General features: G+C 44.2%; 1 protein-coding gene across 3 annotated transcripts in view; it reads left to right on the forward strand.

The window, feature by feature from the left end:
• Positions 1 to 23,644, forward strand: part of LOC143806264 (connector enhancer of kinase suppressor of ras 2-like) — a 585,904-nt gene that overhangs the window by 350,270 nt on the left and 211,990 nt on the right. For all 3 annotated transcript variants that reach the window (XM_077286470.1, XM_077286471.1, XM_077286469.1), the window contains one exon: positions 16,368 to 16,570. In XM_077286470.1, coding sequence (XP_077142585.1) covers positions 16,368 to 16,570 — 203 coding nt within the window. The remainder of the gene's footprint in view (positions 1 to 16,367; positions 16,571 to 23,644) is intronic.

Here is a 23,644-nt window from a genome sequence, read left to right on the forward strand (position 1 = left end):
GTGGTCATTATAAATGGACAGGTTTTACATTTTTTCTGGTTGCAAGGAAAGGTACCTGCAGCTGTTGGAGAGGACAGCGAGCTTCTGACAATGATGCTTCTTAGATTTGGGGGCTGCCTAAAACACAGTAGTGGGGGGTCTGGAAAAATTGCTTATAGTCGGGCATCTTTTTGCAGTAAAGGTTGTAATTTCCGTGCAGCTCCCCTTAGCGCCTCCAGATTTGGATTGTAGGTAACTACTAGAGGTACCCGGTTATTTTCTTCTTTAGTTTTGTAAAGAATAGGTCCTCTACCAGAAGGAACCATCCTGGCCATCATGGATGTGGAATCTTTGTACTCCAATATCCCACACCAGGATGGATTAAATGCCTGCAAAGTCTTCCTGGAAAACACAGGGACTGATGCAAATTCTGTAGTGAAACTTATAAAATTCATCCTCACCCACAATTACTTTGAGTTTGACAAGAAGATCTATCTACAGGAGACTGGCACAGCCATGGGAAGTAAAATGGCCCCACAGTATGCAAATCTTTTCATGACCAAGCTTGAAAGCGACTTTTTGTCCTCATGTCCCATCAGGCCTCTGGCCTACTACCGCTACATTGTTGACATTTTAATCATCTGGACGGAGTCTGAGCCACAGCTAAAGACGTTCCATGAACAGTTTAATAAATTTCATTCCACCATCAACTTGACACTCAACTACTCCTGCACTGAAATTAACTTTTTGGACACCATCATTAAGCATGAGAACAATGAAATAGAAACATCCCTGTATCAGAAGCCAATCGACCGTCCAACATACCTTAAATGGGACAGTTTCCATCCAAAACACATAAAAAACTCCATTGTCTACAGCCAAGCCATCAGATACAATCGTATATGTTCCAACCCAATGGATAGAGATGAACACCTTGGTCGCCTCAGAAAGACCTTTTTGAATCAGGGCTACCATCCAAGAACAATTGAAAACCAGATTACAAGAGCCACCAGAATATCAAGGAATCACCTGCTACATTACAAAGCTAAAGAAGAAAATAACCGGGTACCTCTACTAGTTACCTACAATCCAAATCTGGAGGCGCTAAGGGGAGCTGCATGGAAATTACAACCTTTACTACAAAAAGATGCCTGACTACAAGCAATTTTTCCAGACCCCCCACTACTGTGTTTTAGGCAGCCCCCAAATCTAAGAAGCATCATTGTCAGAAGCTCCCTGTCCTCTCCAACAGCTACAGTAACCTTTCCTTGCAACCAGAAAAAATGTAAAACCTGTCCATGTATAATGACCACGGACAAGATAAAGATCCCCAACTCACATCAGGACTACAAGATACCAGGTACTTTCAGCTGCGTCACTTCTAATGTGGTGTACCTAATTATTTGTACTAAATGTCCAACTGGGGGTCTGTATGTGGGGGAGACAGGGCAGAAACTGAGAACAAGGATGAATTCTCACCGCCACACAATAAGAGAAAAAAGAATGGATATACCTGTGGCAATACATTTCTGTCTCCCAAATCATAACATTATGGACATGAAATTACTTGTATTAAAGGGTAACTTCAAATCGCAGAAAGACAGGAGAGTCTGGGAATATAAACCGATGACGACCTTTGACACTCTAAATGCAGGAATGAATGTGTCACACGGATTTATGTCTTTTTACATCAACTAATGAACTTGCCCATCAGACCATGTGGGGTCATCACAACAGAACCAGACCCTAATCACAGGACAATAAAACAATCCTTATATAAGAATTGGCCCAATATTTATGGACGTAACTGTTTATCACCCATGGTAATTCTGCTTCATGTCACCTGGCTTATCCATGGGTTTTTTTCCCCTCTCCCTTTTTTTTTTTCTATACTATGTTGTGCATAAATATGTGATTCTTCAGAATGTGTTTTAGTCTTTGCCTGATGAAGAGACGTATGTAGTCTTGAAAGCTTGCAATTTGTCACCATCTTTTCAGTTAGCCATTAAAAGGTATCAACCACTGAGGACTCAATTCTAAATATTTTTCTATCTACTGGCTAACACGGTACCAAGATATATTTCTTTCCTGTAACAAATTAGAGAAGCATCACATGATTTTTCTAGCAGTGCCAATACTTTTGTCCACCCCCTTTTTTTATTTTTGGTGTGGAATTATATCCAATTTGGCTTTAGGACAAGTCTTTTTGTGTTTTTTCATTTAAGACAAATTAAATGAAAATAATAATACCAAAGAATTTGTGTTTGCAATCATTTTCAGGAAGAAACTGAGTATTATCTGACAGAATTGCAGGGGTGTCAATACTTTTGGCCACAACTGTAACCACTATAATACTGCCTGTATGTACAAGAATATAACTACTATAATACTGCTCCTATGTACAAGAATATAACTACTATAATACTGCTCCTATGTACAAGAATATAACTACTATAATACTGCCCCTATGTACAAGAATATATCTACTATAATACTGCCCCTATGTACAAGAATATAACTGCTATAATACTGCTCCTATGTACAAGAATATAACTACTATAATACTGCCCCCTATGTACAAGAATATAACTACTATAATACTGCCCCTATGTACAAGAATATAACTACTATAATACTGCCCCCTATGTACAAGAATATAACTACTATAATACTGCCCCTATTTACATGAATATAACTATTATAATACTGCCTGTGTGGAATATAACTGTTTGACGATATGCTCCAGTTATGATCTATGCGGTAGTTGACGGCTGCTGTAGGACTGCGCCTCCCTGGCTGTTTTTGCTCCCAGTCTACATTGATATGACACCAGTTCGCGGTGACGTCACTCCAGCTGCTCTCGCCGTTTCGTACACATCAGCTGGAATGAAGCGCCCGGGTCAATTTACTGTCGTCTTTCTGTATATAATCATCGATGAATACGAGTCGTTTCTATTTGAATGCCGTTTTCGCTTTGCCAGCACAGAGCTGCAGATACACCGCAGAGAAATCCGGGGCCGAGCGCAGGGATAGTGCAGGCGAATGAAATATTGATTCATTCATATTTAGGTGCGCAGCTTAGAGCAGATGAATCATTAAGTCTATTTAACCAGGAGCAGAGCAGCGCCGCTTGTTAATCAGCCCGGGATTGATTCCTGAAATAAAAGAGGAACAGAGAAATTGAACTAAAATTGTATTTCATCGCAATTTCATTTTTAATCAAGAGGCAGTAAATGCTGCATGTAAATATCCGGGGACGGGGGTCAGTCTGCGGAGGAAACAAGCCTGGGGCCCTTCAGTCGATACATAAAGATGGGCCCTTTCTGATGCTGTGAGGCCCGTGTTCCATCACGGCAGGTTTACCCTAGAGAGGGCAAATCAGAAGAAAATGAGATCCATCCATCCAACCATGTATCAACTTCACATTACGAAGGACGTTTCCACTGGTTACATTGTAGCCATTGTTGTTGCAGAAGTTGATACATTAAAGGGACGTGTCATCTGATTCATGCAGCAGCAATAAGGCAGCGACATGTTGTTCTCTGAAACTCTGCGCTGTGGATGATCTGTCGCAGGTCACTAGCCCAAGAGGCCGGTCCTCGGCACGGTCTCCCTAGATCTACAGGTCTATGTGAGTCTATGGAAGCGGGGCAAAGATTGAGAGCACGGCAGGGACCGACCTCCCCATACTTACTGATTTATGGTCAGGGTGAATCGAAATAACAGGTTCCCTTTCAAGAATAAATAGAAACTTGGAGAATAAAAATCCAAAAAAACCAACGGATTTCAATGGCAAAACCAGCAATCGTCCCCGACCTGAAACGCGTCGCGAACCGGCCCAGATTTATTTAATCTCAGTATCTTCAGCCCTCATTTTATCTGACCATGTTCTGAGGAATAGGTAACAGCCGGGGGGTAGGAACCTCAGGGTAAGAGCATCCTTGATTCCTCTGCTCGACTTTGCCTCTAATTAGTATTTAGGGAGGGTTATCTGTAATCTGGGAGTGCACCTAGCTGGCTCCATGGTGATTGCAGGGTTTGAGGATATTGTAGGTTTGGGCAGCAGCCGGCTTGTCCAGGAGAAGGGCAGTACGAGAGTACTGCGAGGGAGGGACCACATTTTCTCTATTGCTATTGGTCACTTTATTCCCAGGTAACGCCCCTGCTTAAGTAGAGACGTATCTGAAAAGAATACGCCCCCTCTTCTGTAGTGCATTGTGGGTAATGCAAACACTCGACTTTATGTATTAATATTCTGTAATGTGACATAGAGCTATATACCACGGATAATGTGAAAGAATTATGAATGCAGCTCTGGATGTGACTGGAGCTTAAGGAAGAATGTGACCAGAGTATGTGTGATGTGTAAGAATTGTGAGTGCAGCTCTGGATGTGAGTGGAGTATAAGGAAGAATGTGACCAGAGTATGTATGACGTGTAAGATTTGTGACTGCTGCTCTGGATGTGACTGGAGAATCAGGAACAATGTCACCAGAGTATGTGTGACGTGTAAGAATTGTGAGTGCAGCTCTGGATGTGACTGGAGCATAAGGAAGAATGTGACCAGAGTATGTATGATGTGTAAGAATTGTGAGTGCAGCTCTGGATGTGACTGGAGTATAAGGAAGAATATGACCAGAGTATGTATGACGTGTAGGATTTGTGACTGCAGCTCTGGATGTGACTGGAGCATAAGGAAGAATGTGACCAGAGTATGTATGACGTGTAAGATTTGTGAATGCAGCTCTGGATGTGACTGGAGCATAAGGAAGAATGTGACCAGAGTATGTATGACGTGTAAGAATTGTGACTGCAGCTCTGGATGTGACTGGAGCATAAGGAAGAATGTGACCAGAGTATGTATGATGTGTAAGAATTGTGAGTGCAGCTCTGGATGTGACTGGAGCATAAGGAAGAATGTGACCAGAGTATGTACGATGTGTAAGAATTGTGAGTGCAGCTCTGGATGTGACTGGAGTATGACTTGTGAGCAGGTGCCTGGTAAAATGCTGTTTTTGTGACTCGGAATAGCGGCTAATTCCAGAGGAGGTGGCGGCAGCTCCAGTGTCGTAGAACAAGGCCGCGTGGAGTTCGGGGAAGGAGCTGTGACGTTCAGTTCCATCTCTTAGTAAATTGGGTCAATTGAGTCGTCTTGTGTGGATCTCTGGAGGTTGCGGGAGATTGATCTGTTTCTGCAGCTAACTAGACTTCTTCCATAAATCCAGCGTTCTGCCTCCACTTTGTCTGGAGCGCTGATGGATGAACGCTCAATCACTTCTCTCTTTTGCCCCAGGATCCAAATGTGCTTTTTTTTTCATTTAATAATAAGAAGTTGTCTGATGTTTTCTGAAGGCTCCTCGGGGCTGTGACAGGCACAGGCAGCGCTCTGCGATTCTACAAGACGCGATAATGGCTCCAGACTCCTACAAAACAATCGCTACATAATATCAATATGTATCTGACAAGACAGAAAGCCCATGGGCAGGAAGACCCTTCTTCGGTCTGCGGACCCTCACAACAGCTGGACCTGGAAAATCCCTATATGGGTTGGAAGTGGTGGACCCTCAGTTTAATTGGACATGGATTACCTGTATTTTAGCCAGAGAGGAAAAATCCTTATGGGGCTAGACATGGAGGACCCTCATATTGGATAAACACTGGAGACCCTGGTCCACACTGGACGGTGTCAAAACGAGGGTTCACTTGGCCTCGGCATTTCCATCAAACATACGATGTGGAGAACTCCTTCATTCCAAGTAATTTATTGATTCTACAGACAATATGTAACGTGTTACTTGGTCGTACAGAGACCCTCACAAGGACAATATGTCTGTACAATATAACAAGAGCAACAAGTGTTATATTGTATATAGACAAATTGTCCTGGTCTACTTTAAACATCGGACCATGGTCTCTCCTCAACATTGGATCTTGGACTGGCCAGAATATTGGATCTTGGTCTAGACTGGACATTGTATCCTGGTCTAACCTGGACATTGGACCTTGGTCTAGCCTTGACATTGGATCCTAGTCTAAAATGGACATTGGACCTTGGTCTAGTCCTGACATTGGATCCTGGCCTACCCTTGACATTGGATCCTAGTCTAACCTGGACATTGGACCTTGGTCTAGTCCTGACATTGGATCCTGGCCTACCCTTGACATTGGATCCTAGTCTAACCTGGACATTGGATCCTGGCCTAAACTTGACATTGGATCCTAGTCTAACCTGGACATTGGACCTTGGTCTAGCCTTGATGTTGGATCTTGGTCTGACTTGCACATTGGACATTGGTCTTGTCTGGACATTGGATTCTGGTCTAGACTGGACATTGGACCTTGGTCTGGCCTTGACATTGGATCTTGGTCTGACCTGAACATTGGATCCTACTCTGGCCTGAACATTGCACCCTAATGCGACCCATACTTTGGAAATCCTCATATTAGCCAAACATGGGAGATTGTGTTATGTAACTTAATTTGGGGTGAACATAGGTGATACTGTTCTGGCTGTTGTGAATTTGCTTTTTGCTCCCTCTAGTGGTTACTAGTTTTTTGACTCTGGTTTTTCTGTCATTCCTTTTATCCGCACCTGGGTCGTTAGTTAGGGGTGTTGCTATATAAGCTCCCTGGACCTTCAGTTCAATGCCTGGCAACGTAGTTATCAGAGCTAGTCTGCTGTGCTCTTGTCTACTGATCCTGGTTCCAGTTATATCAGCTAAGTCTGCCTTTTGCTTTTTGCTATTTGTTTTGGTTTTGTATTTTTGTCCAGCTTGTTCCAAATCTATATCCTGACCTTTGCTGGAAGCTCTAGGGGGCTGGTGTTCTCCCCCCGGACCGTTAGACGGTTCGGGGGTTCTTGAATTTCCAGTGTGGATTTTGATAGGGTTTTTGTTGACCATATAAGTTACCTTTCTTTATTCTGCTATCAGTAAGCGGGCCTCTCTGTGCTAAACCTGGTTCATTTCTGTGTTTGTCATTTCCTCTTACCTCACCGTCATTATTTGTGGGGGGCTTCTATCCAGCTTTGGGGTCCCCTTCTCTGGAGGCAAGAAAGGTCTTTGTTTTCCTCTACTAGGGGTAGCTAGATTCTCCGGCTGGCGCGTGTCATCTAGAATCAACGTAGGAATGATCCCCGGCTACTTCTAGTGTTGGCGTTAGGAGTAGATATATGGTCAACCCAGTTACCACTGCCCTATGAGCTGGATTTTTGTATTCTGCAGACTTCCACGTTCCTCTGAGACCCTCGCCATTGGGGTCATAACATCTGGCATGGAGATTAGTACTCGAATTTGGCCTGGACACGGGGATAAATTGGATTTCTAAGACTTAATCTCACTTACGTTTCATTGTCTGGTATAATCCTTTACACCAGAATCAGTAGAACATGATAGATACTAGATTACCAAATATTTTGGATTATCACACCTCTGTAAAATATATATATATATATATATATATATATATATATATATATATATATATATATATATATATATATATATATATAGGTCAGAGAATCTGCAGGAAGGCCATAGTGTTATCATTCTGCCTTTTTGAATAGATCCATGAATCATGTACATATATAATTGCTGGTTATTATGTATCTGTTGTGTATCTTGCTTCCATCTTGGCCTTTGATAACAGGCAGGTTCCATCTCTTTCATATCTACAGTATATGTGACTAGTATAGAGGACGCCGACGTGTCAGGTTTTACTGTAAGTCAATAGTAGCCATAACAGACGCTAATGGCTTTCCTAGAAAAGCCGGACCTTGCTGTGCTGGAATGGGAACAGCTTTGATTATGTCTGCTGGGGTCCTTTACCTATGGGAAATCAATACCAGTTCATTGGCCTTTGTTTTGAGACTATTGATCCTCTGCGGATGCGGAGGCCTCTGCTCGCTGATGGTTTCTGCAGCAGTGAAGGCTGAATCCAGCCATGGTGGCCGCAAGACAGAACTGATTGCCTTCATCCTGCGAAAGGCTCAGATACTTCTATCAGACCCTCTACATCATGTCTTATGCTTCAGTCACTTCCAGAGCTGAGATCACAATTCTACGGCTTTCCAGTTACCTCTCAGGCTGCAGATTCTCATTATTTATAGCTTACTGTGTGTGTTTTAATGTTGCAGAGCTGTGCGTGTGCTGATGTAGCAGAAGTTGAACTTTGTGTAGTGATGTAGCAGAGCTGTGTGTCTGTGTGTTTGTATAGATAATACTTTGCTGTTTACCTGTTAACACTCAGGCTGCAGGATCGCACACCTTACTTATAGCTCAGCATGTCTGTGTTAATGTTAGAGTTGTGCGTATGTTAATGTAGCAAAGTTGTGCGTTTACGTAGAAGAGCTGTGTGTCCATTCTGTGTGTGTGTGGTTGTAGAGATAACACTATGCTGCTTTCCAGTTACCTCTCAGGCTGCAGGCTGTCACTCCTTGTTTATAGCTTAGTGTGTGTGTGTGTGTTTTAACATTGCAGAGCTGTGTGTGTGCTGATGTAGCAGAACTGTGTGTGTCCATGTAGAAGGGCTGTGTGTGTCTGTATAGAGAATACTTTGCCGTTTACCTGTGTGTGTGCTGATGTAGCAGAGTTGTGCGTGTTCATGTAGAAGGGCTGTGTGTGTCTATATAGAGAATACTTTGCCGTTTACCTGTGTGTGTGCTGATGTAGCAGAACTGTGTGTGTTCATGTAGAAGAGCTGCATGTGTCTATATAGAGAATACTTTACCGTTTACCTGTGTGTGTGCTGATGTAGCAGAGTTGTGTGATGTCTGTGGGGCGTGTGGTTGTATAGATAAGACTATGCTGTTTTTCTGTTGCCTCTCAGGCTGCAGGATCTCACATCTCGTTTACATCAGTCTTGGATTTTAATCCTATAGATTATAGTTACATTGATGATGATGAGGCGTCTACACCGAGACCCCTCCACCTTCTCGCAGGAGCACAGCGCCCCTAGTGCTCACTTCTTAATAATATTAGGACATTCCTTGTAGCAGTTTATGAGGCAGAATGTATCAGTCTGAACCTTTGTGTGATTCATGGGGAACGTGTCATTTTATTGTTAGCATTAATAGAAAGCGAAGACCCTGCAGTAAATCTGTGATAGGGGGGTGCGGCGTCGCCTGGCGGGAGCGGTGACTGCTGCAGCCCCCTGAGTGCAGCATCTAATTCTCCTCATTGATGACACTGAGTATAAAGTAAGAGATGAAAGTCAAAAGGATGTGAGAGGATAAATTGCCGATTCCTGGGAACATGGCGTCTTGCGGTGTTTATAGAGCTGCTTTTACCTTTTGAACCCTCAGATCAGTACTCAGCTCTCCTGCAGAGCAACTGTAATTACCCTGCTGGAGAATTGTCTCCCCCTGCACCCCACTGCGGAGAGGCGGCTGCACGGAATCATCATCGACTGCAACTTACAGCTCAGGAATCAGCCGGATCTCGCCCTCCTGGAAAATCTCAGAGATCTGGGGGATCCTACAGTAATCAGTGATGGTCGGACAATGAATAATGACTAGTGATGAGTGAGTATACTCGTTGCTAATGACACTTCCAGTAATTGCCAGAAGCCCCCACACACAGCTATTACCGCCCCTCATGGGGTAAATACCCCCCGATTCTGTGTTGCCTGGAAAAAATATTCAAATTGCCTCTTCTGAGAAAAAGAGGACTTAAACTCTATAGCGCCACCTGTTGGAAGTAGCGATCCTACAAGTCACAATCAACCCTCTAACGAGTCGTACAATATGACTTAGGATAAAAGCCAAATCAGTATCTCAATTCGCAGACACGGTGTTTCGGGCTGTTGGCCCTCGTCAGTGCGAAGCATGAGAACTGATTTGGCTAGGTGAGAGGCTCTGGACTGGGGTCTAAGGGGTATCGTTTCTCCTTATGGAGAGTGACATACCAGCTGGCTGGAAAAAATAGCCATGTTTGGGCTTCAGAGTGATACATTGTAACAAACTAAACGGCTAAGGCTACTTTCACACTAGCGTTAACTGCATTACGTCGCAATGCGTCGTTTTGCCGAAAAAATGCATCCTGCAAAAGTGCTTGCAGGATGCGTTTTTTCTGCATTGACTAACATTAGCGACGCATTTGCGACGCAATGACACACGTCGCAACCGTCGTGCGACGGTTGCGCCGTGCTGTGGCGGACCGTCGGGAGCAAAAAACGTTACATGTAACGTTTTTTGCTCCCGACGGTCCGCTTTTTCCGACCGCGCATGCGCGGCCGGAACTCCGCCCCCACCTCCCCGCACCTCACAATGGGGCAGCGGATGCGCTGGAAAAATGCATCCGCTGCCCCCGAGCCCGACGCTAGTGTGAAAGTAGCCTAAGGAGATCTGTGCTGCTGCAGCGCTCAGCTCACAGGACTGGATACAAACGTAACAAAACTTCATATGTGAGAAACATCAGGTCTCAGGGGGCATTCAGCGATAATAAGAAAGGTATGAACACAGTTACTGCACCAGCAGAATAGTGAGTGCAGCTCTGGGGTATAATACAGGACGTAACTCAGGATCAGTAATGTATGTACACAGTGACTGCACCAGCAGAATAGTGAGTGCAGCTCTGGGTATAATACAGGAGGTAACTCAGGATCAGTAATGTATGTACACAGTGACCGCACCAGCAGAATAGTGAGTGCAGCTCTGGGGTATAATACAGGATGTAACTCCGGATCAGTAATGTAATGTATGTACACAGTGACTGCACCAGCAGAATAGTGAGTGCAGCTCTGGGGTATAATACAGGATGTATCTCAGGATCAGTAATGTAATGTATGTACCCAGTGACTGCACCAGCAGAATAGTGAGTGCAGCTCTGACGTATAATACCAGATGTAACTCAGGATCAGTAATGTAATGTATGTACACAGTGACTGCACCAGCAGAATAGTGAGTGCAGCTCTGGGGTATAATACAGGATGTAACTCAGGATCAGTAATGTAATGTATGTACACAGTGACTGCACCAGCAGAATAGTGAGTGCAGCTCTGGGGTATAATACAGGATGTAACTCAGGATCAGTAATGTAATGTATGTACACAGTGACTGCATCGGCAGAATAGTGAGTGCAGCTCTGGAGTATAATACAGGATGTAACTCAGGATCAGTAATGTATGTACACAGTGACCGCACCAGCAGAATAGTGAGTGCAGCTCTGGGGTATAATACAGGATGTAACTCCGGATCAGTAATGTATGTACACAGTGACTGCACCAGCAGAATAGTGAGTGCAGCTCTGGAGTATAATACAGGATGTAACTCAGGATCAGTAATGTAATGTATGTACACAGTGACTGCACCGGCAGAATAGTGAGTGCAGCTCTGGAGTATAATACAGGATGTAACTCAGGATCAGTAATGTAATGTATGTACACAGTGACTGCACCAGCAGAATAGTGAGAACAGCTCTGGAGTATAATACAGGATGTAACTCAGGATCAGTAATGTAATGTATGTACACAGTGATTGCACCAGCAGAATAGTGAGTGCAGCTCTGGGATATAATACAGGATGTAACTCAGGATCAGTAATGTAATGTATGTACACAGTGACTGCACCAGCAGAATAGTGATTGCAGCTCTGGAGTATAATACAGCGCACACGTATAGGTGTGTACGGTATGTGAATACATACTCTCATGAACTTCCATGTTTGCCATTGTCTACCAGTAGATTTTTCCATTCTGTATGTTGGGATATATCTTTGGCAGAGCGTCTTCCTTCCAGGGATTCAGCTGCACACAAATATGCCGGAGGTATTCAGGGAAATCCTTTATGTATTTTCATGTTTATTGCTGCAGTAAAATATAAAAATCATTTTTATGGCTTCTTCATCTACTTTCACTTATCATGAATCTCTGGTATATCGCTGAGCGCGATCTGTGCACTGACAGGATACGAGTCTTTGGAAACAGTTATATGTAAATGTGCAGATGGAGCCGAGGTTTAGCAAGATTTTGTGCTGATGGTGAATGATCAGAGTTGTGTTCAGGTTTGCTGTGTGGACTGTCATGTGGCTGTACTGCAGGAAATTAGTTGCTTAACATTCACAATTCAGATACTGTATCATGTCCTGTACTCCAGTCACATCCAGAGCTGCATTCAAAATTTACTCATTTACATTCAAAGTAGCAGTCACAAATTTGATTGAAGTTACATCCAGAGCTGCATTCACAATTCTGATATTAAACCAATTCTTATTTTTACTATTCTGACATTGCATGATACTATATACTCCAGTCACATCCTGAGCAACACTCACAATTGTAATATTGCATCGTGTCTTAAATCCCAGAGCTGCATTCACAAATTACTTAATTCAAGTTCAAAGCTGTATTCACAACTATGACATTACTTTGTTTTATTCTTTAGTTACATCCAGATCTGTATTCACAATTCTGACATTGCTTTATGCCTTACTATTCAGTTACATCCAGAGCTGTATTCGCAATTGTGACATTACTTTATGTCTTATTCTTCCATTATATCCAGAGCTGTATTCACATTTCTGACATTGCTTTATGTCTTATTCTTCTGTTATATCCAGAGCTGAATTCACAATTCTGACATTACTTTGTCTCATTCTTCTGTTATATCCAGAGCTGTATTCACAATTCTGACATTGCTTTGTCTTATTCTTCTGTTATATCCAGAGCTGTATTCACATTTCTGACATTGCTTTATGTCTTATTCTTCTGTTATATCCAGAGCTGAATTCACAATTCTGACATTACTTTGTCTGATTCTTCTGTTACATCCAGAGCTGTATTCACAATTCTGACATTACTTTGTCTCATTCTTCTGTTACATCCAGAGCTGTATTCATAATTCTGACATTACTTTGTCTCATTCTTCTGTTACTTCCAGAGCTGTATTCACAATTCTGACATTACTTTATGTTTTATTCTTCTGTTATATCCAAAGCTGTATTCACAATTCTGACATTACTTTGTTTTATTCTTCTGTTACATCCAGAGCATTAAGTAATTACTTTGTCTTATTCTTCTGTTACATCTAGTGCTGTATTCACAATTCTGTATTCACTAATTCACAATCTCCTTGAATGCAATGCACCATAGTGTGTAATTTTAGCTGCTCTGTTGGTGATTGTTAGCAGTTGGCTTTTGTGTTCTCGGTCAGGGGTCCACATATTATCAGATTATATTGTGTTTGTGGAGACACTATGGGTCAGCGGGTGCGCTGGTCCACTAACCGAAACCGCATGGACAAGGGCTCATTCCACCGAACGCCCCCGCTCACTTTTCCCAATGCTCATAATACTACTCAGACAACACAGGGTGCGGGTGAAACAGTGTAGCAATACTTTATTGAACCACAGAACAGGCAGATGACACATAGAACAACCCCAGCAAATACCCAATATGGTGCAAATTACAGAGTCTCACCCTTTTGCTGACTTACCAGGATAAGAGCAGCTGTGACTTCAGAGCTCCCAGGACTGACTACCCCACCAGTGGCCCTCACACAAAGAGGAGGTAACAACAAGCTTAGGAAGATGACAGTCCATTGAGATAGGAAGCCAATTGACCAGAGGGTCACAACCTGGCTTCTCCGAACATCTCCATGTAGCCAGGTGACCGATGGGTCCCATTCCTGGCCCCCACAAACGTATCCATGGACCTCAGGCAACCAGCGGGTCCTCATCCTGATCTCCCCAAAGAAATCCATGGTTCAGAGATGGTCAATTGAGCAGATCTGTATTCTGTCAGCTGGGGCCATGGTCCCCTAAGCTGCCATCCTGTAGAAAGACAAATCAGTGTCCCTCGTGATGAAGCTATGATGTCTTGGATGCTGTCCTGTAGAGAGGTTCTGGTTCTTTGAATGTCTTGGCTGAATCTCAGTATGTATGGATGTATCTCTGTCTGTGGAGGTATATCAATCCTTTCTATAGTTAACACATGTCCTCCAAGCCAGCATTCACAGGTAAATGGGAATGGTGATGAGCCCAACTTGCATTGTTTGATTACATGATCTATTTGCATAGTTTTTTCTCCAGTGTTTGGCAAGTCAACAAACTAGCTGGCCTGGACAATGTGTAATCAATATATCAGCAAATATCATTGTTCAATGACCATGCATGATTGTTTTACAAAGATAGCAGACAATAAATTGTAGGAGCTGATATTAGACACAAATCTTAGTAATTAAAAAATATAAATTTTAACCTACAAGAAGAGTCAACATGTGAGACTCTTGACTACCAAGAAAGAAACACATAAATTCAAAAGTCAACATATACTTAACAGTCAATTACTCCTGGCTTACTGAAAGTAGACGTCTGGTTAGTCAAGATAAAATGCTCCAGTGTCCATTCTGTGTTGCATTGCAGGAGATATATTGTATACAGGCAGCCATACATTGTACATTCTGATATTAATACTCCTGTAACAGGATTGGAGTCTCCAGTTCCCTAAATATAACGAATATTCCCTAAATATAACGAATACTTCTGCAACCCTAAATGTGCTTTATTTTTCCATTTGTCAGTCATTTCAGTATCTCTGCATCATGTCAGTGAAATGGAGACTTGCATAATAAACAATGTATCAGAATGTTAGTTCATCAGCAGCAGGAATCTCCCTTTGTACGCGGCCCCAAGCGATTGCTCTTATCTACACTGACACATTGTAACAGACTCTCAGCAGTTAGGATATGAGGTCAGGACAGGATTTCAGCTTTTGGATGCAAACAAGAATCCTGCCCTTCACTGACAGCAAACAGAGGTACTGATAATAGTGAGGAGTCTATTAGAACATTATGAAGGTTTTCATTATTTGATGACTGGATCAGCACCATGACGATATTATAAACCAGGAGGGACATCTGTGCCCCTCAATATAGCGAGCGAACATATAGAAAGTGAATCTGACCTCTCAACACATAAATCCAAAAGTTCATTCAACAAGTGTTGTATAAATCAATAGTACAGGCGAATATGAGAAACTGTGTAATATATCTTATCAGAGAAATCTGCTTCTTTCTCCACTTTTGAGCCACTTCTCCTCATGAACTTATCATGTACTCTGAAAAACTGCTAAATTCTATCTTTGTAATATATTTTTCTGTTCTTTATTCTTACTTATTTAGCACCATCAAATTCCACCCAGCAATGCGAGGTGTCAGGTTACTGCTCCCAGCATGGGGAGGTGGCAGGTTAGAGCTTGTGGCTCAGTGAGGTGTCAGGTTAGAGCTCCCATCAAGTGAGGTATCAGGATACAGTTCCCAGCAGTGAGATGTCAGGAAACTGCTCCCAGCAAGTGAGGTGTCAGGTTACAGCTTGCAGCACAGGGAGATGTCAGGATACAGCTCCCAGCACAATGAGGTTTCAGGTTACTGCTCCCAGCATTGGGAGGTGTCAGGTTACAGCTTGCAGCACAGGGAGATGTCAGGATACAGCTCCCAGCACAATGAGGTGTCAGGTTACTGCTCCCAGCATCAGGAGGTGTCAGGTTAGAGCTCCTGGCACAATGAGGTGTCAGGTTAGAGCTCCCATCACAGTGAGGGTTCAGGATACAGCTCCCAGCAAGTGAGGTATCAGGTTACTGCTCCCAGTGTTGAGATGTCATATTTGAGCTCCCATCACAGTGAGGTGTCAGGAGACAGCTCCCAACAAGGGAGGTATCAGGATACATCTTGCAGCACAATGAGGTGTCAGGTTGCTGCTCCCAGCACAGTGAGGTGATAGGTTACAGCTCTTATTATACTCTATGGAGAGTGAAATATGGAGATGGAGGAGGAGTAGAGAGCAGAGAGAGGAAACACAGAGAGGGAAACTTTAAAAGAGGAGTGGGGAGCCTCAGCCTGGTGGGCAGCATACAGCCCTCAATTACTTTTTATTTGGCCCTTGGGCAGATTTACAGGGACCACAGTTCTTGGGCCGGCAGCAATATTTGGACTGTCGCTGGGCCTTTGGTTTCTTCTTTCCCTGTGAGCACGTGAATTCAATATTCCGTATTGAAAGCTGAGGCACGTGCTATGAAAGACTATATCCTGACACCAGTGCCAGCGTCAGGTTGTACTTTGTGGGGAGAGTTAGCGTGCAATTTGTACTACCCCCGAAGGATGGTATAAATATCATGCTGAGCTGTGTAACAAATCTTCTACCCTAACCCGGAGCTGGATTCACATCTACACTGCTCAGTACAGCTGTATAATTTTCTTCATGCTGTTGTTTCTCTCTGTGGACTAAAGAATAAAGAGCAGGAATCCATCCCTGTGTGCTGTGCGTAGGAGACATGATAGCAGCTAGTTAGCTCTCATCAGCTCAGTCAATTACAAGTTAAGCGCTAGAACCTGCAGAGGAAGAAACTGGTAAAGATGCAGAACACTGTCATCTTATGACTCTTCTTTTCTAATTGCAGAATTATGGCCTGGAGACTGAGAACCTGCGGACACTCTCTCACAAGCTTAACGCATCAGCCAAAAATCTACAAAACTTCATAACGGGTAGAAGGCGGAGCGGACATTATGACGGGAGGGCCTCCCGACGACTGCCAAATGACTTCCTTACCTCCGTGGTGGATCTGATTGGTGCTGCCAAGAATCTTTTAGCCTGGCTGGACAGGTAATGTCACCCACTGTGTCTATATGTGTTGTGGATTCTGTTTGTGGGCTCCCTCTGGTGGTTACTGCTGGTACTGGGTGACTTTGGTGGGTTGCGGCCTTTGGTTTCCACCTGTCCATCAGTGGCTGGGTGTTTCCTATTTTACCTGGCCTTTCTGTCATTTCCCTTGCCGGCTATCAATGTATTCAGATGTGCTCTGTTTGGTTCCTGCCTACCTGCTCCCAGATCTTTCAGGATAAGCTAAGTGCTGATTTTCAGTTGTTTGGTTTTTTTGTCCAGCTTGCTTATTATGTCTCTATGCTAGCTGGTAGCTCTAGTGGACTGAGGTTCTCCCCATGTGCCATGAGTTGGCACATGGGTTCTTGTAATCTCAGGATGGTTTTTTTGATTAGGGTTTTTTGCTGACCGCTCAGTCCCCTTTTGTATCGTTCTGCTTTCTAGTTTACAGCGGGCCTCAATTTGCTAAAACTATATATATCATCTCTATGTGTGTGCCTTCCTCTCATTTCACCGTCAATACATGTGGGGGGCAACTATATCTTTTGGGGTTCATTCCGCTGGAGGCAAGTGAGGTCTTTATTTTCTCTGCAGTGCTAGTTAGCTCTTAGGCTGGTGCGTGGCGTCTAGAACCAACGTAGGCACGCTCCCTGGCTATCTCTAGTTGCGTTTGTCAGGCGTAGGGCAGCGGTCAGCCCAGGTTCCATCACCCTAGAGCTCGTCCGTAATATATTTGTACTTTGCTTGTCCTGTGCTATCCCTAGCCATTGGGATTCATGACAGTATAGCCGGCCCACAAAGTGTTAATTGTTTGGGCTGAAGCAGGAGAAAGAGAAGTGTTTAAGGGAAATTTTTATTTTTTTTTTTCCCTTCAGAGTTTTGCTGCCTAGCCCTTAATTGCTGTCTAGCTGCTTCTTACCTCCTCTTAACCCTTGAATGGCTCTGATCTTAGCTGTTTAACATGGATGTCCAGAGTTTGGCTTCCAGCCTGAGTAATCTCGCGGCAAAAGTTCAAAACATACAGGATTTTGTTGTTCACACTCCCATGTCTGAACCTAGAATTCCTATTCCAGAGCTCTTTTCTGGAGATAGATCTACCTTCCTGAATTTCAGGAACAATTGTAAATTGTTTCTTTCTTTAAAATCTCGCTCCTCTGGAGACCCTGCTCAACAGGTCAAGATTGTAATATCTTTCCTGCGGGGCGACCCTCAGAATTGGGCATTTGCATTGGCACCAGGGGATCCTGCATTGCTCAGTGTGGATGCGTTTTTTCTGGCATTGGGATTGCTCTATGAGGAACCTAACCTGGAGATTCAGGCTGAAAAGGCTTTATTAGCCCTCTCTCAGGGGCATGATGAAGCGGAGATATATTGTCAGAAGTTTCGGAAATGGTCGGTGCTTACTCAGTGGAATGAGTGCGCCCTGGCTGCAAACTTCAGAAATGGTCTTTCTGAGGCCATTAAGGATATTATGGTGGGGTTCCCTACGCCTACAGGTCTGAATGAGTCTATGGCTATGGCCATTCAGATTGATCGGCGTTTACGGGAGCGCAAACCCGTGCACCAGTTGGCGGTGTCTTCTGAACAGGCACCTGAGACTATGCAATGTGATAGAATTCAGTCCAGAAGTGTACGGCAAAATTATAGGCGGAAAAATGGATTGTGTTTCTATTGTGGTGATTCAGCTCATGTTATATCAGCATGCTCTAAACGCACAAAAAGGGTTGATAAATCTTTTGCCATTGATACTCTGCAGCCTAAGTTCATTTTGTCTGTGACTCTGATTTTTTCACTGTCTTCCATTTCCGTCGATGCCTATGTGGATTCAGGCGCTGCCCTGAGTCTTATGGATTGGTCATTTGCTAAACGCTGCGGTTTTAGTCTGGAACCTCTGGAAGTTCCTATTCCTCTGAAGGGAATTGACTCTACACCATTGGCTATGAATAAACCGCAGTATTGGACACAAGTGACCATGCGCATGACTCCCGTTCATCAGGAGGTGATTCGCTTCCTTGTACTGTATAATTTACATGATGTACTAGTGCTTGGTCTGCCATGGTTACAAACTCATAATCCTGTCCTGGACTGGAGAACAATGTCTGTGTTAAGCTGGGGATGTCAGGGGGTTCATGATGATGCACCTCCGATTTCAATCGCTTCATCTACTCCTTCTGAGGTCCCTGCGTTTTTGTCTGACTATAGGGATGTTTTTGAGGAGCCTAAGCTCAATTCGCTCCCTCCTCATAGAGATTGTGACTGTGCTATAGAATTGATTCCTGGCAGTAAGTTCCCTAAGGGTCGTTTATTTAATCTGTCACTGCCAGAGCATACTGCTATGCGGAATTATATTAAGGAGTCCTTGGAAAAGGGACATATTCGTCCATCTTCGTCCCCTCTGGGAGCAGGTTTTTTTTTTGTGGCAAAAAAAGATGGTTCCCTGAGGCCTTGTATAGATTATCGCCTTCTGAATAAGATTACAGTCAAGTATCAGTATCCATTGCCATTATTGACTGATTTGTTTGCTCGCATTAAGGGGGCTAGGTGGTTCACTAAGATAGATCTTCGCGGTGCGTATAATCTGGTGCGGATAAAACAGGGTGATGAGTGGAAAACCGCATTTAATACGCCTGAGGGCCATTTTGAGTATTTGGTAATGCCTTTTGGACTCTCCAATGCTCCGTCAGTCTTTCAGTCCTTTATGCACAATATTTTCCGTGAATATCTGGATAAGTTTATGATTGTGTATTTGGATGATATTTTGGTGTTTTCTGATGACTGGGAGTCTCATGTTCTACAGGTCAGGAAGGTGTTTCAGGTTCTGCGGGCCAATTCTCTGTTTGTGAAGGGCTCAAAGTGTCTCTTCGGAGTCCAGAAGATTTCTTTTTTGGGGTACATTTTTTCTCCTTCTACTATTGAGATGGATCCCGTCAAGGTTCAGGCGATTTGTGACTGGACACAACCTACATCTGTTAAGAGCCTTCAGAAGTTCTTGGGGTTTGCTAATTTTTATCGTCGGTTCATTGCTAATTTTTCCAGTATTGTTAAACCTTTGACTGATTTGACTAAAAAGGGTGCTGATGTTGCTGATTGGTCTCCTGCGGCCGTGGAGGCCTTTCAGGAACTTAAGCGCCTGTTTTCTTCTGCTCCTGTGTTGTGTCAACCAGATGTTTCACTTCCTTTTCAGGTTGAGGTTGATGCTTCCGAGATTGGAGCGGGGGCGGTTTTGTCACAGAGAAGTTCTAATGGCTCGGTGATGAAGCCATGTGCATTCTTCTCTAGAAAATTCTCGCCCGCCGAGCGCAATTATGATGTGGGTAATCGGGAGCTTTTGGCCATGAAGTGGGCATTTGAGGAGTGGCGTCATTGGCTTGAGGGTGCTAAACATCGTGTGGTGGTCTTGACTGATCACAAGAATCTCATTTACCTTGAGTCTGCCAGGCGTTTGAATCCTAGACAGGCTCGTTGGTCGTTGTTTTTTTCTCGTTTCAATTTCGTGGTTTCATACCTGCCAGGTTCAAAGAATGTGAAGGCAGATGCTCTTTCCAGGAGTTTTGTGCCTGACTCTCCTGGAGACTCTGGGCCTACTGGTATCCTTAGGGATGGGGTAATATTGTCCGCCGTATCCCCAGACTTGCGACGTGCATTGCAGGAGTTTCAGGTGGATAAACCAGATCGTTGTCCACCAGAAAGACTGTTCGTTCCGGATGATTGGACCAGTAGAGTCATCTCCGAGGTCCATTCTTCTGTGTTGGCTGGTCATCCTGGAATATTTGGTACTAGAGACTTGGTGGCCAGGTCTTTTTGGTGGCCTTCCTTGTCTAGGGATGTGCGTACCTTTGTGCAGTCTTGTGAAGTGTGTGCTCGAGCTAAGCCTTGCTGTTCTCGGGCCAGTGGGTTGTTGTTATCCTTGCCCATCCCGAAGAGGCCTTGGACGCACATTTCCATGGATTTTATTTCTGATCTCCCGGTTTCACAGAAAATGTCCGTTATCTGGGTTGTGTGTGACCGCTTTTCTAAGATGGTTCATTTGGTGCCCTTGCCTAAGTTGCCTTCCTCCTCTGAGTTGGTCCCTTTATTTTTTCAGAACGTGGTTCGTTTGCATGGGATTCCGGAGAATATCGTTTCTGACAGGGGATCCCAGTTTGTGTCTAGATTTTGGCGGACGTTTTGTGCCAAGATGGGCATTGATTTGTCTTTCTCGTCTGCATTCCATCCTCAGACGAATGGCCAGACGGAGCGAACTAATCAGACCTTGGAAACTTATTTGAGGTGTTTTGTTTCTGCTGATCAAGATGACTGGGTTGCTTTTTTGCCACTGGCCGAATTTGCTCTTAATAATCGGGCTAGTTCGGCCACGTTGGTCTCTCCTTTTTTTTGTAATTCGGGGTTTCATCCTCGTTTTTCCTCTGGTCAGGTGGAGCCTTCGGATTGTCCTGGAGTGGACGTGGTGGTGGACAGGCTACATCAGATTTGGAATCAGGTGGTGGACAATTTGAAGTTATCTCAGGAGAAGACTCAGCAGTTTGCTAATCGCCGTCGCCGCGTGGGTCCCCGACTTCTTGTTGGGGATTTGGTGTGGTTGTCTTCTCGTTTTGTCCCTATGAAGGTCTCTTCTCCTAAGTTCAAGCCTCGGTTCATCGGTCCTTATAGGATCTCGGAGATTCTTAACCCTGTATCTTTTCGTTTGGATCTCCCAGCATCGTTTGCTATTCATAATGTGTTCCATCGGTCGTTGTTGCGGAAGTATGAGGTGCCCGTTGTTCCTTCGGTTGAGCCTCCTGCTCCGGTGCTGGTGGAGGGAGAATTGGAGTATGTTGTTGAGAAGATCTTGGATTCTCGTGTTTCCAGACGCAAACTCCAGTATTTGGTTAAGTGGAAGGGTTATGGTCAGGAGGATAATTCCTGGGTGGTCGCCTCCGATGTTCATGCGACTGATTTGGTCCGCGCCTTCCATAGAGCTCACCCTGATTGCCCTGGGGGTTCTCGTGAGGGTTCGGTGACCCCTCCTCAAGGGGGGGGTACTGTTGTGGATTCTGTTTGTGGGCTCCCTCTGGTGGTTACTGCTGGTACTGGGTGACTTTGGTGGATTGCGGCCTTTGGTTTCCACCTGTCCATCAGTGGCTGGGTGTTTCCTATTTTACCTGGCCTTTCTGTCATTTCCCTTGCCGGCTATCAATGTATTCAGATGTGCTCTGTTTGGTTCCTGCCTACCTGCTCCCAGATCTTTCAGGATAAGCTAAGTGCTGATTTTCAGTTGTTTGGTTTTTTTGTCCAGCTTGCTTATTATGTCTCTATGCTAGCTGGTAGCTCTAGTGGACTGAGGTTCTCCCCATGTGCCATGAGTTGGCACATGGGTTCTTGTAATCTCAGGATGGTTTTTTTGATTAGGGTTTTTTGCTGACCGCTCAGTCCCCTTTTGTATCGTTCTGCTTTCTAGTTTACAGCGGGCCTCAATTTGCTAAAACTATATATATCATCTCTATGTGTGTGCCTTCCTCTCATTTCACCGTCAATACATGTGGGGGGCAACTATATCTTTTGGGGTTCATTCCGCTGGAGGCAAGTGAGGTCTTTATTTTCTCTGCAGTGCTAGTTAGCTCTTAGGCTGGTGCGTGGCGTCTAGAACCAACGTAGGCACGCTCCCTGGCTATCTCTAGTTGCGTTTGTCAGGCGTAGGGCAGCGGTCAGCCCAGGTTCCATCACCCTAGAGCTCGTCCGTAATATATTTGTACTTTGCTTGTCCTGTGCTATCCCTAGCCATTGGGATTCATGACAGTATAGCCGGCCCACAAAGTGTTAATTGTTTGGGCTGAAGCAGGAGAAAGAGAAGTGTTTAAGGGAAATTTTTTTTTTTTTTTTTCCCTTCAGAGTTTTGCTGCCTAGCCCTTAATTGCTGTCTAGCTGCTTCTTACCTCCTCTTAACCCTTGAATGGCTCTGATCTTAGCTGTTTAACATGGATGTCCAGAGTTTGGCTTCCAGCCTGAGTAATCTCGCGGCAAAAGTTCAAAACATACAGGATTTTGTTGTTCACACTCCCATGTCTGAACCTAGAATTCCTATTCCAGAGCTCTTTTCTGGAGATAGATCTACCTTCCTGAATTTCAGGAACAATTGTAAATTGTTTCTTTCTTTAAAATCTCGCTCCTCTGGAGACCCTGCTCAACAGGTCAAGATTGTAATATCTTTCCTGCGGGGCGACCCTCAGAATTGGGCATTTGCATTGGCACCAGGGGATCCTGCATTGCTCAGTGTGGATGCGTTTTTTCTGGCATTGGGATTGCTCTATGAGGAACCTAACCTGGAGATTCAGGCTGAAAAGGCTTTATTAGCCCTCTCTCAGGGGCATGATGAAGCGGAGATATATTGTCAGAAGTTTCGGAAATGGTCGGTGCTTACTCAGTGGAATGAGTGCGCCCTGGCTGCAAACTTCAGAAATGGTCTTTCTGAGGCCATTAAGGATATTATGGTGGGGTTCCCTACGCCTACAGGTCTGAATGAGTCTATGGCTATGGCCATTCAGATTGATCGGCGTTTACGGGAGCGCAAACCCGTGCACCAGTTGGCGGTGTCTTCTGAACAGGCACCTGAGACTATGCAATGTGATAGAATTCAGTCCAGAAGTGTACGGCAAAATTATAGGCGGAAAAATGGATTGTGTTTCTATTGTGGTGATTCAGCTCATGTTATATCAGCATGCTCTAAACGCACAAAAAGGGTTGATAAATCTTTTGCCATTGATACTCTGCAGCCTAAGTTCATTTTGTCTGTGACTCTGATTTTTTCACTGTCTTCCATTTCCGTCGATGCCTATGTGGATTCAGGCGCTGCCCTGAGTCTTATGGATTGGTCATTTGCTAAACGCTGCGGTTTTAGTCTGGAACCTCTGGAAGTTCCTATTCCTCTGAAGGGAATTGACTCTACACCATTGGCTATGAATAAACCGCAGTATTGGACACAAGTGACCATGCGCATGACTCCCGTTCATCAGGAGGTGATTCGCTTCCTTGTACTGTATAATTTACATGATGTACTAGTGCTTGGTCTGCCATGGTTACAAACTCATAATCCTGTCCTGG

Source organism: Ranitomeya variabilis, chromosome 2 (genome assembly GCF_051348905.1).
Source record: "Ranitomeya variabilis isolate aRanVar5 chromosome 2, aRanVar5.hap1, whole genome shotgun sequence".
Classification (NCBI taxonomy): domain Eukaryota; kingdom Metazoa; phylum Chordata; class Amphibia; order Anura; family Dendrobatidae; genus Ranitomeya; species Ranitomeya variabilis.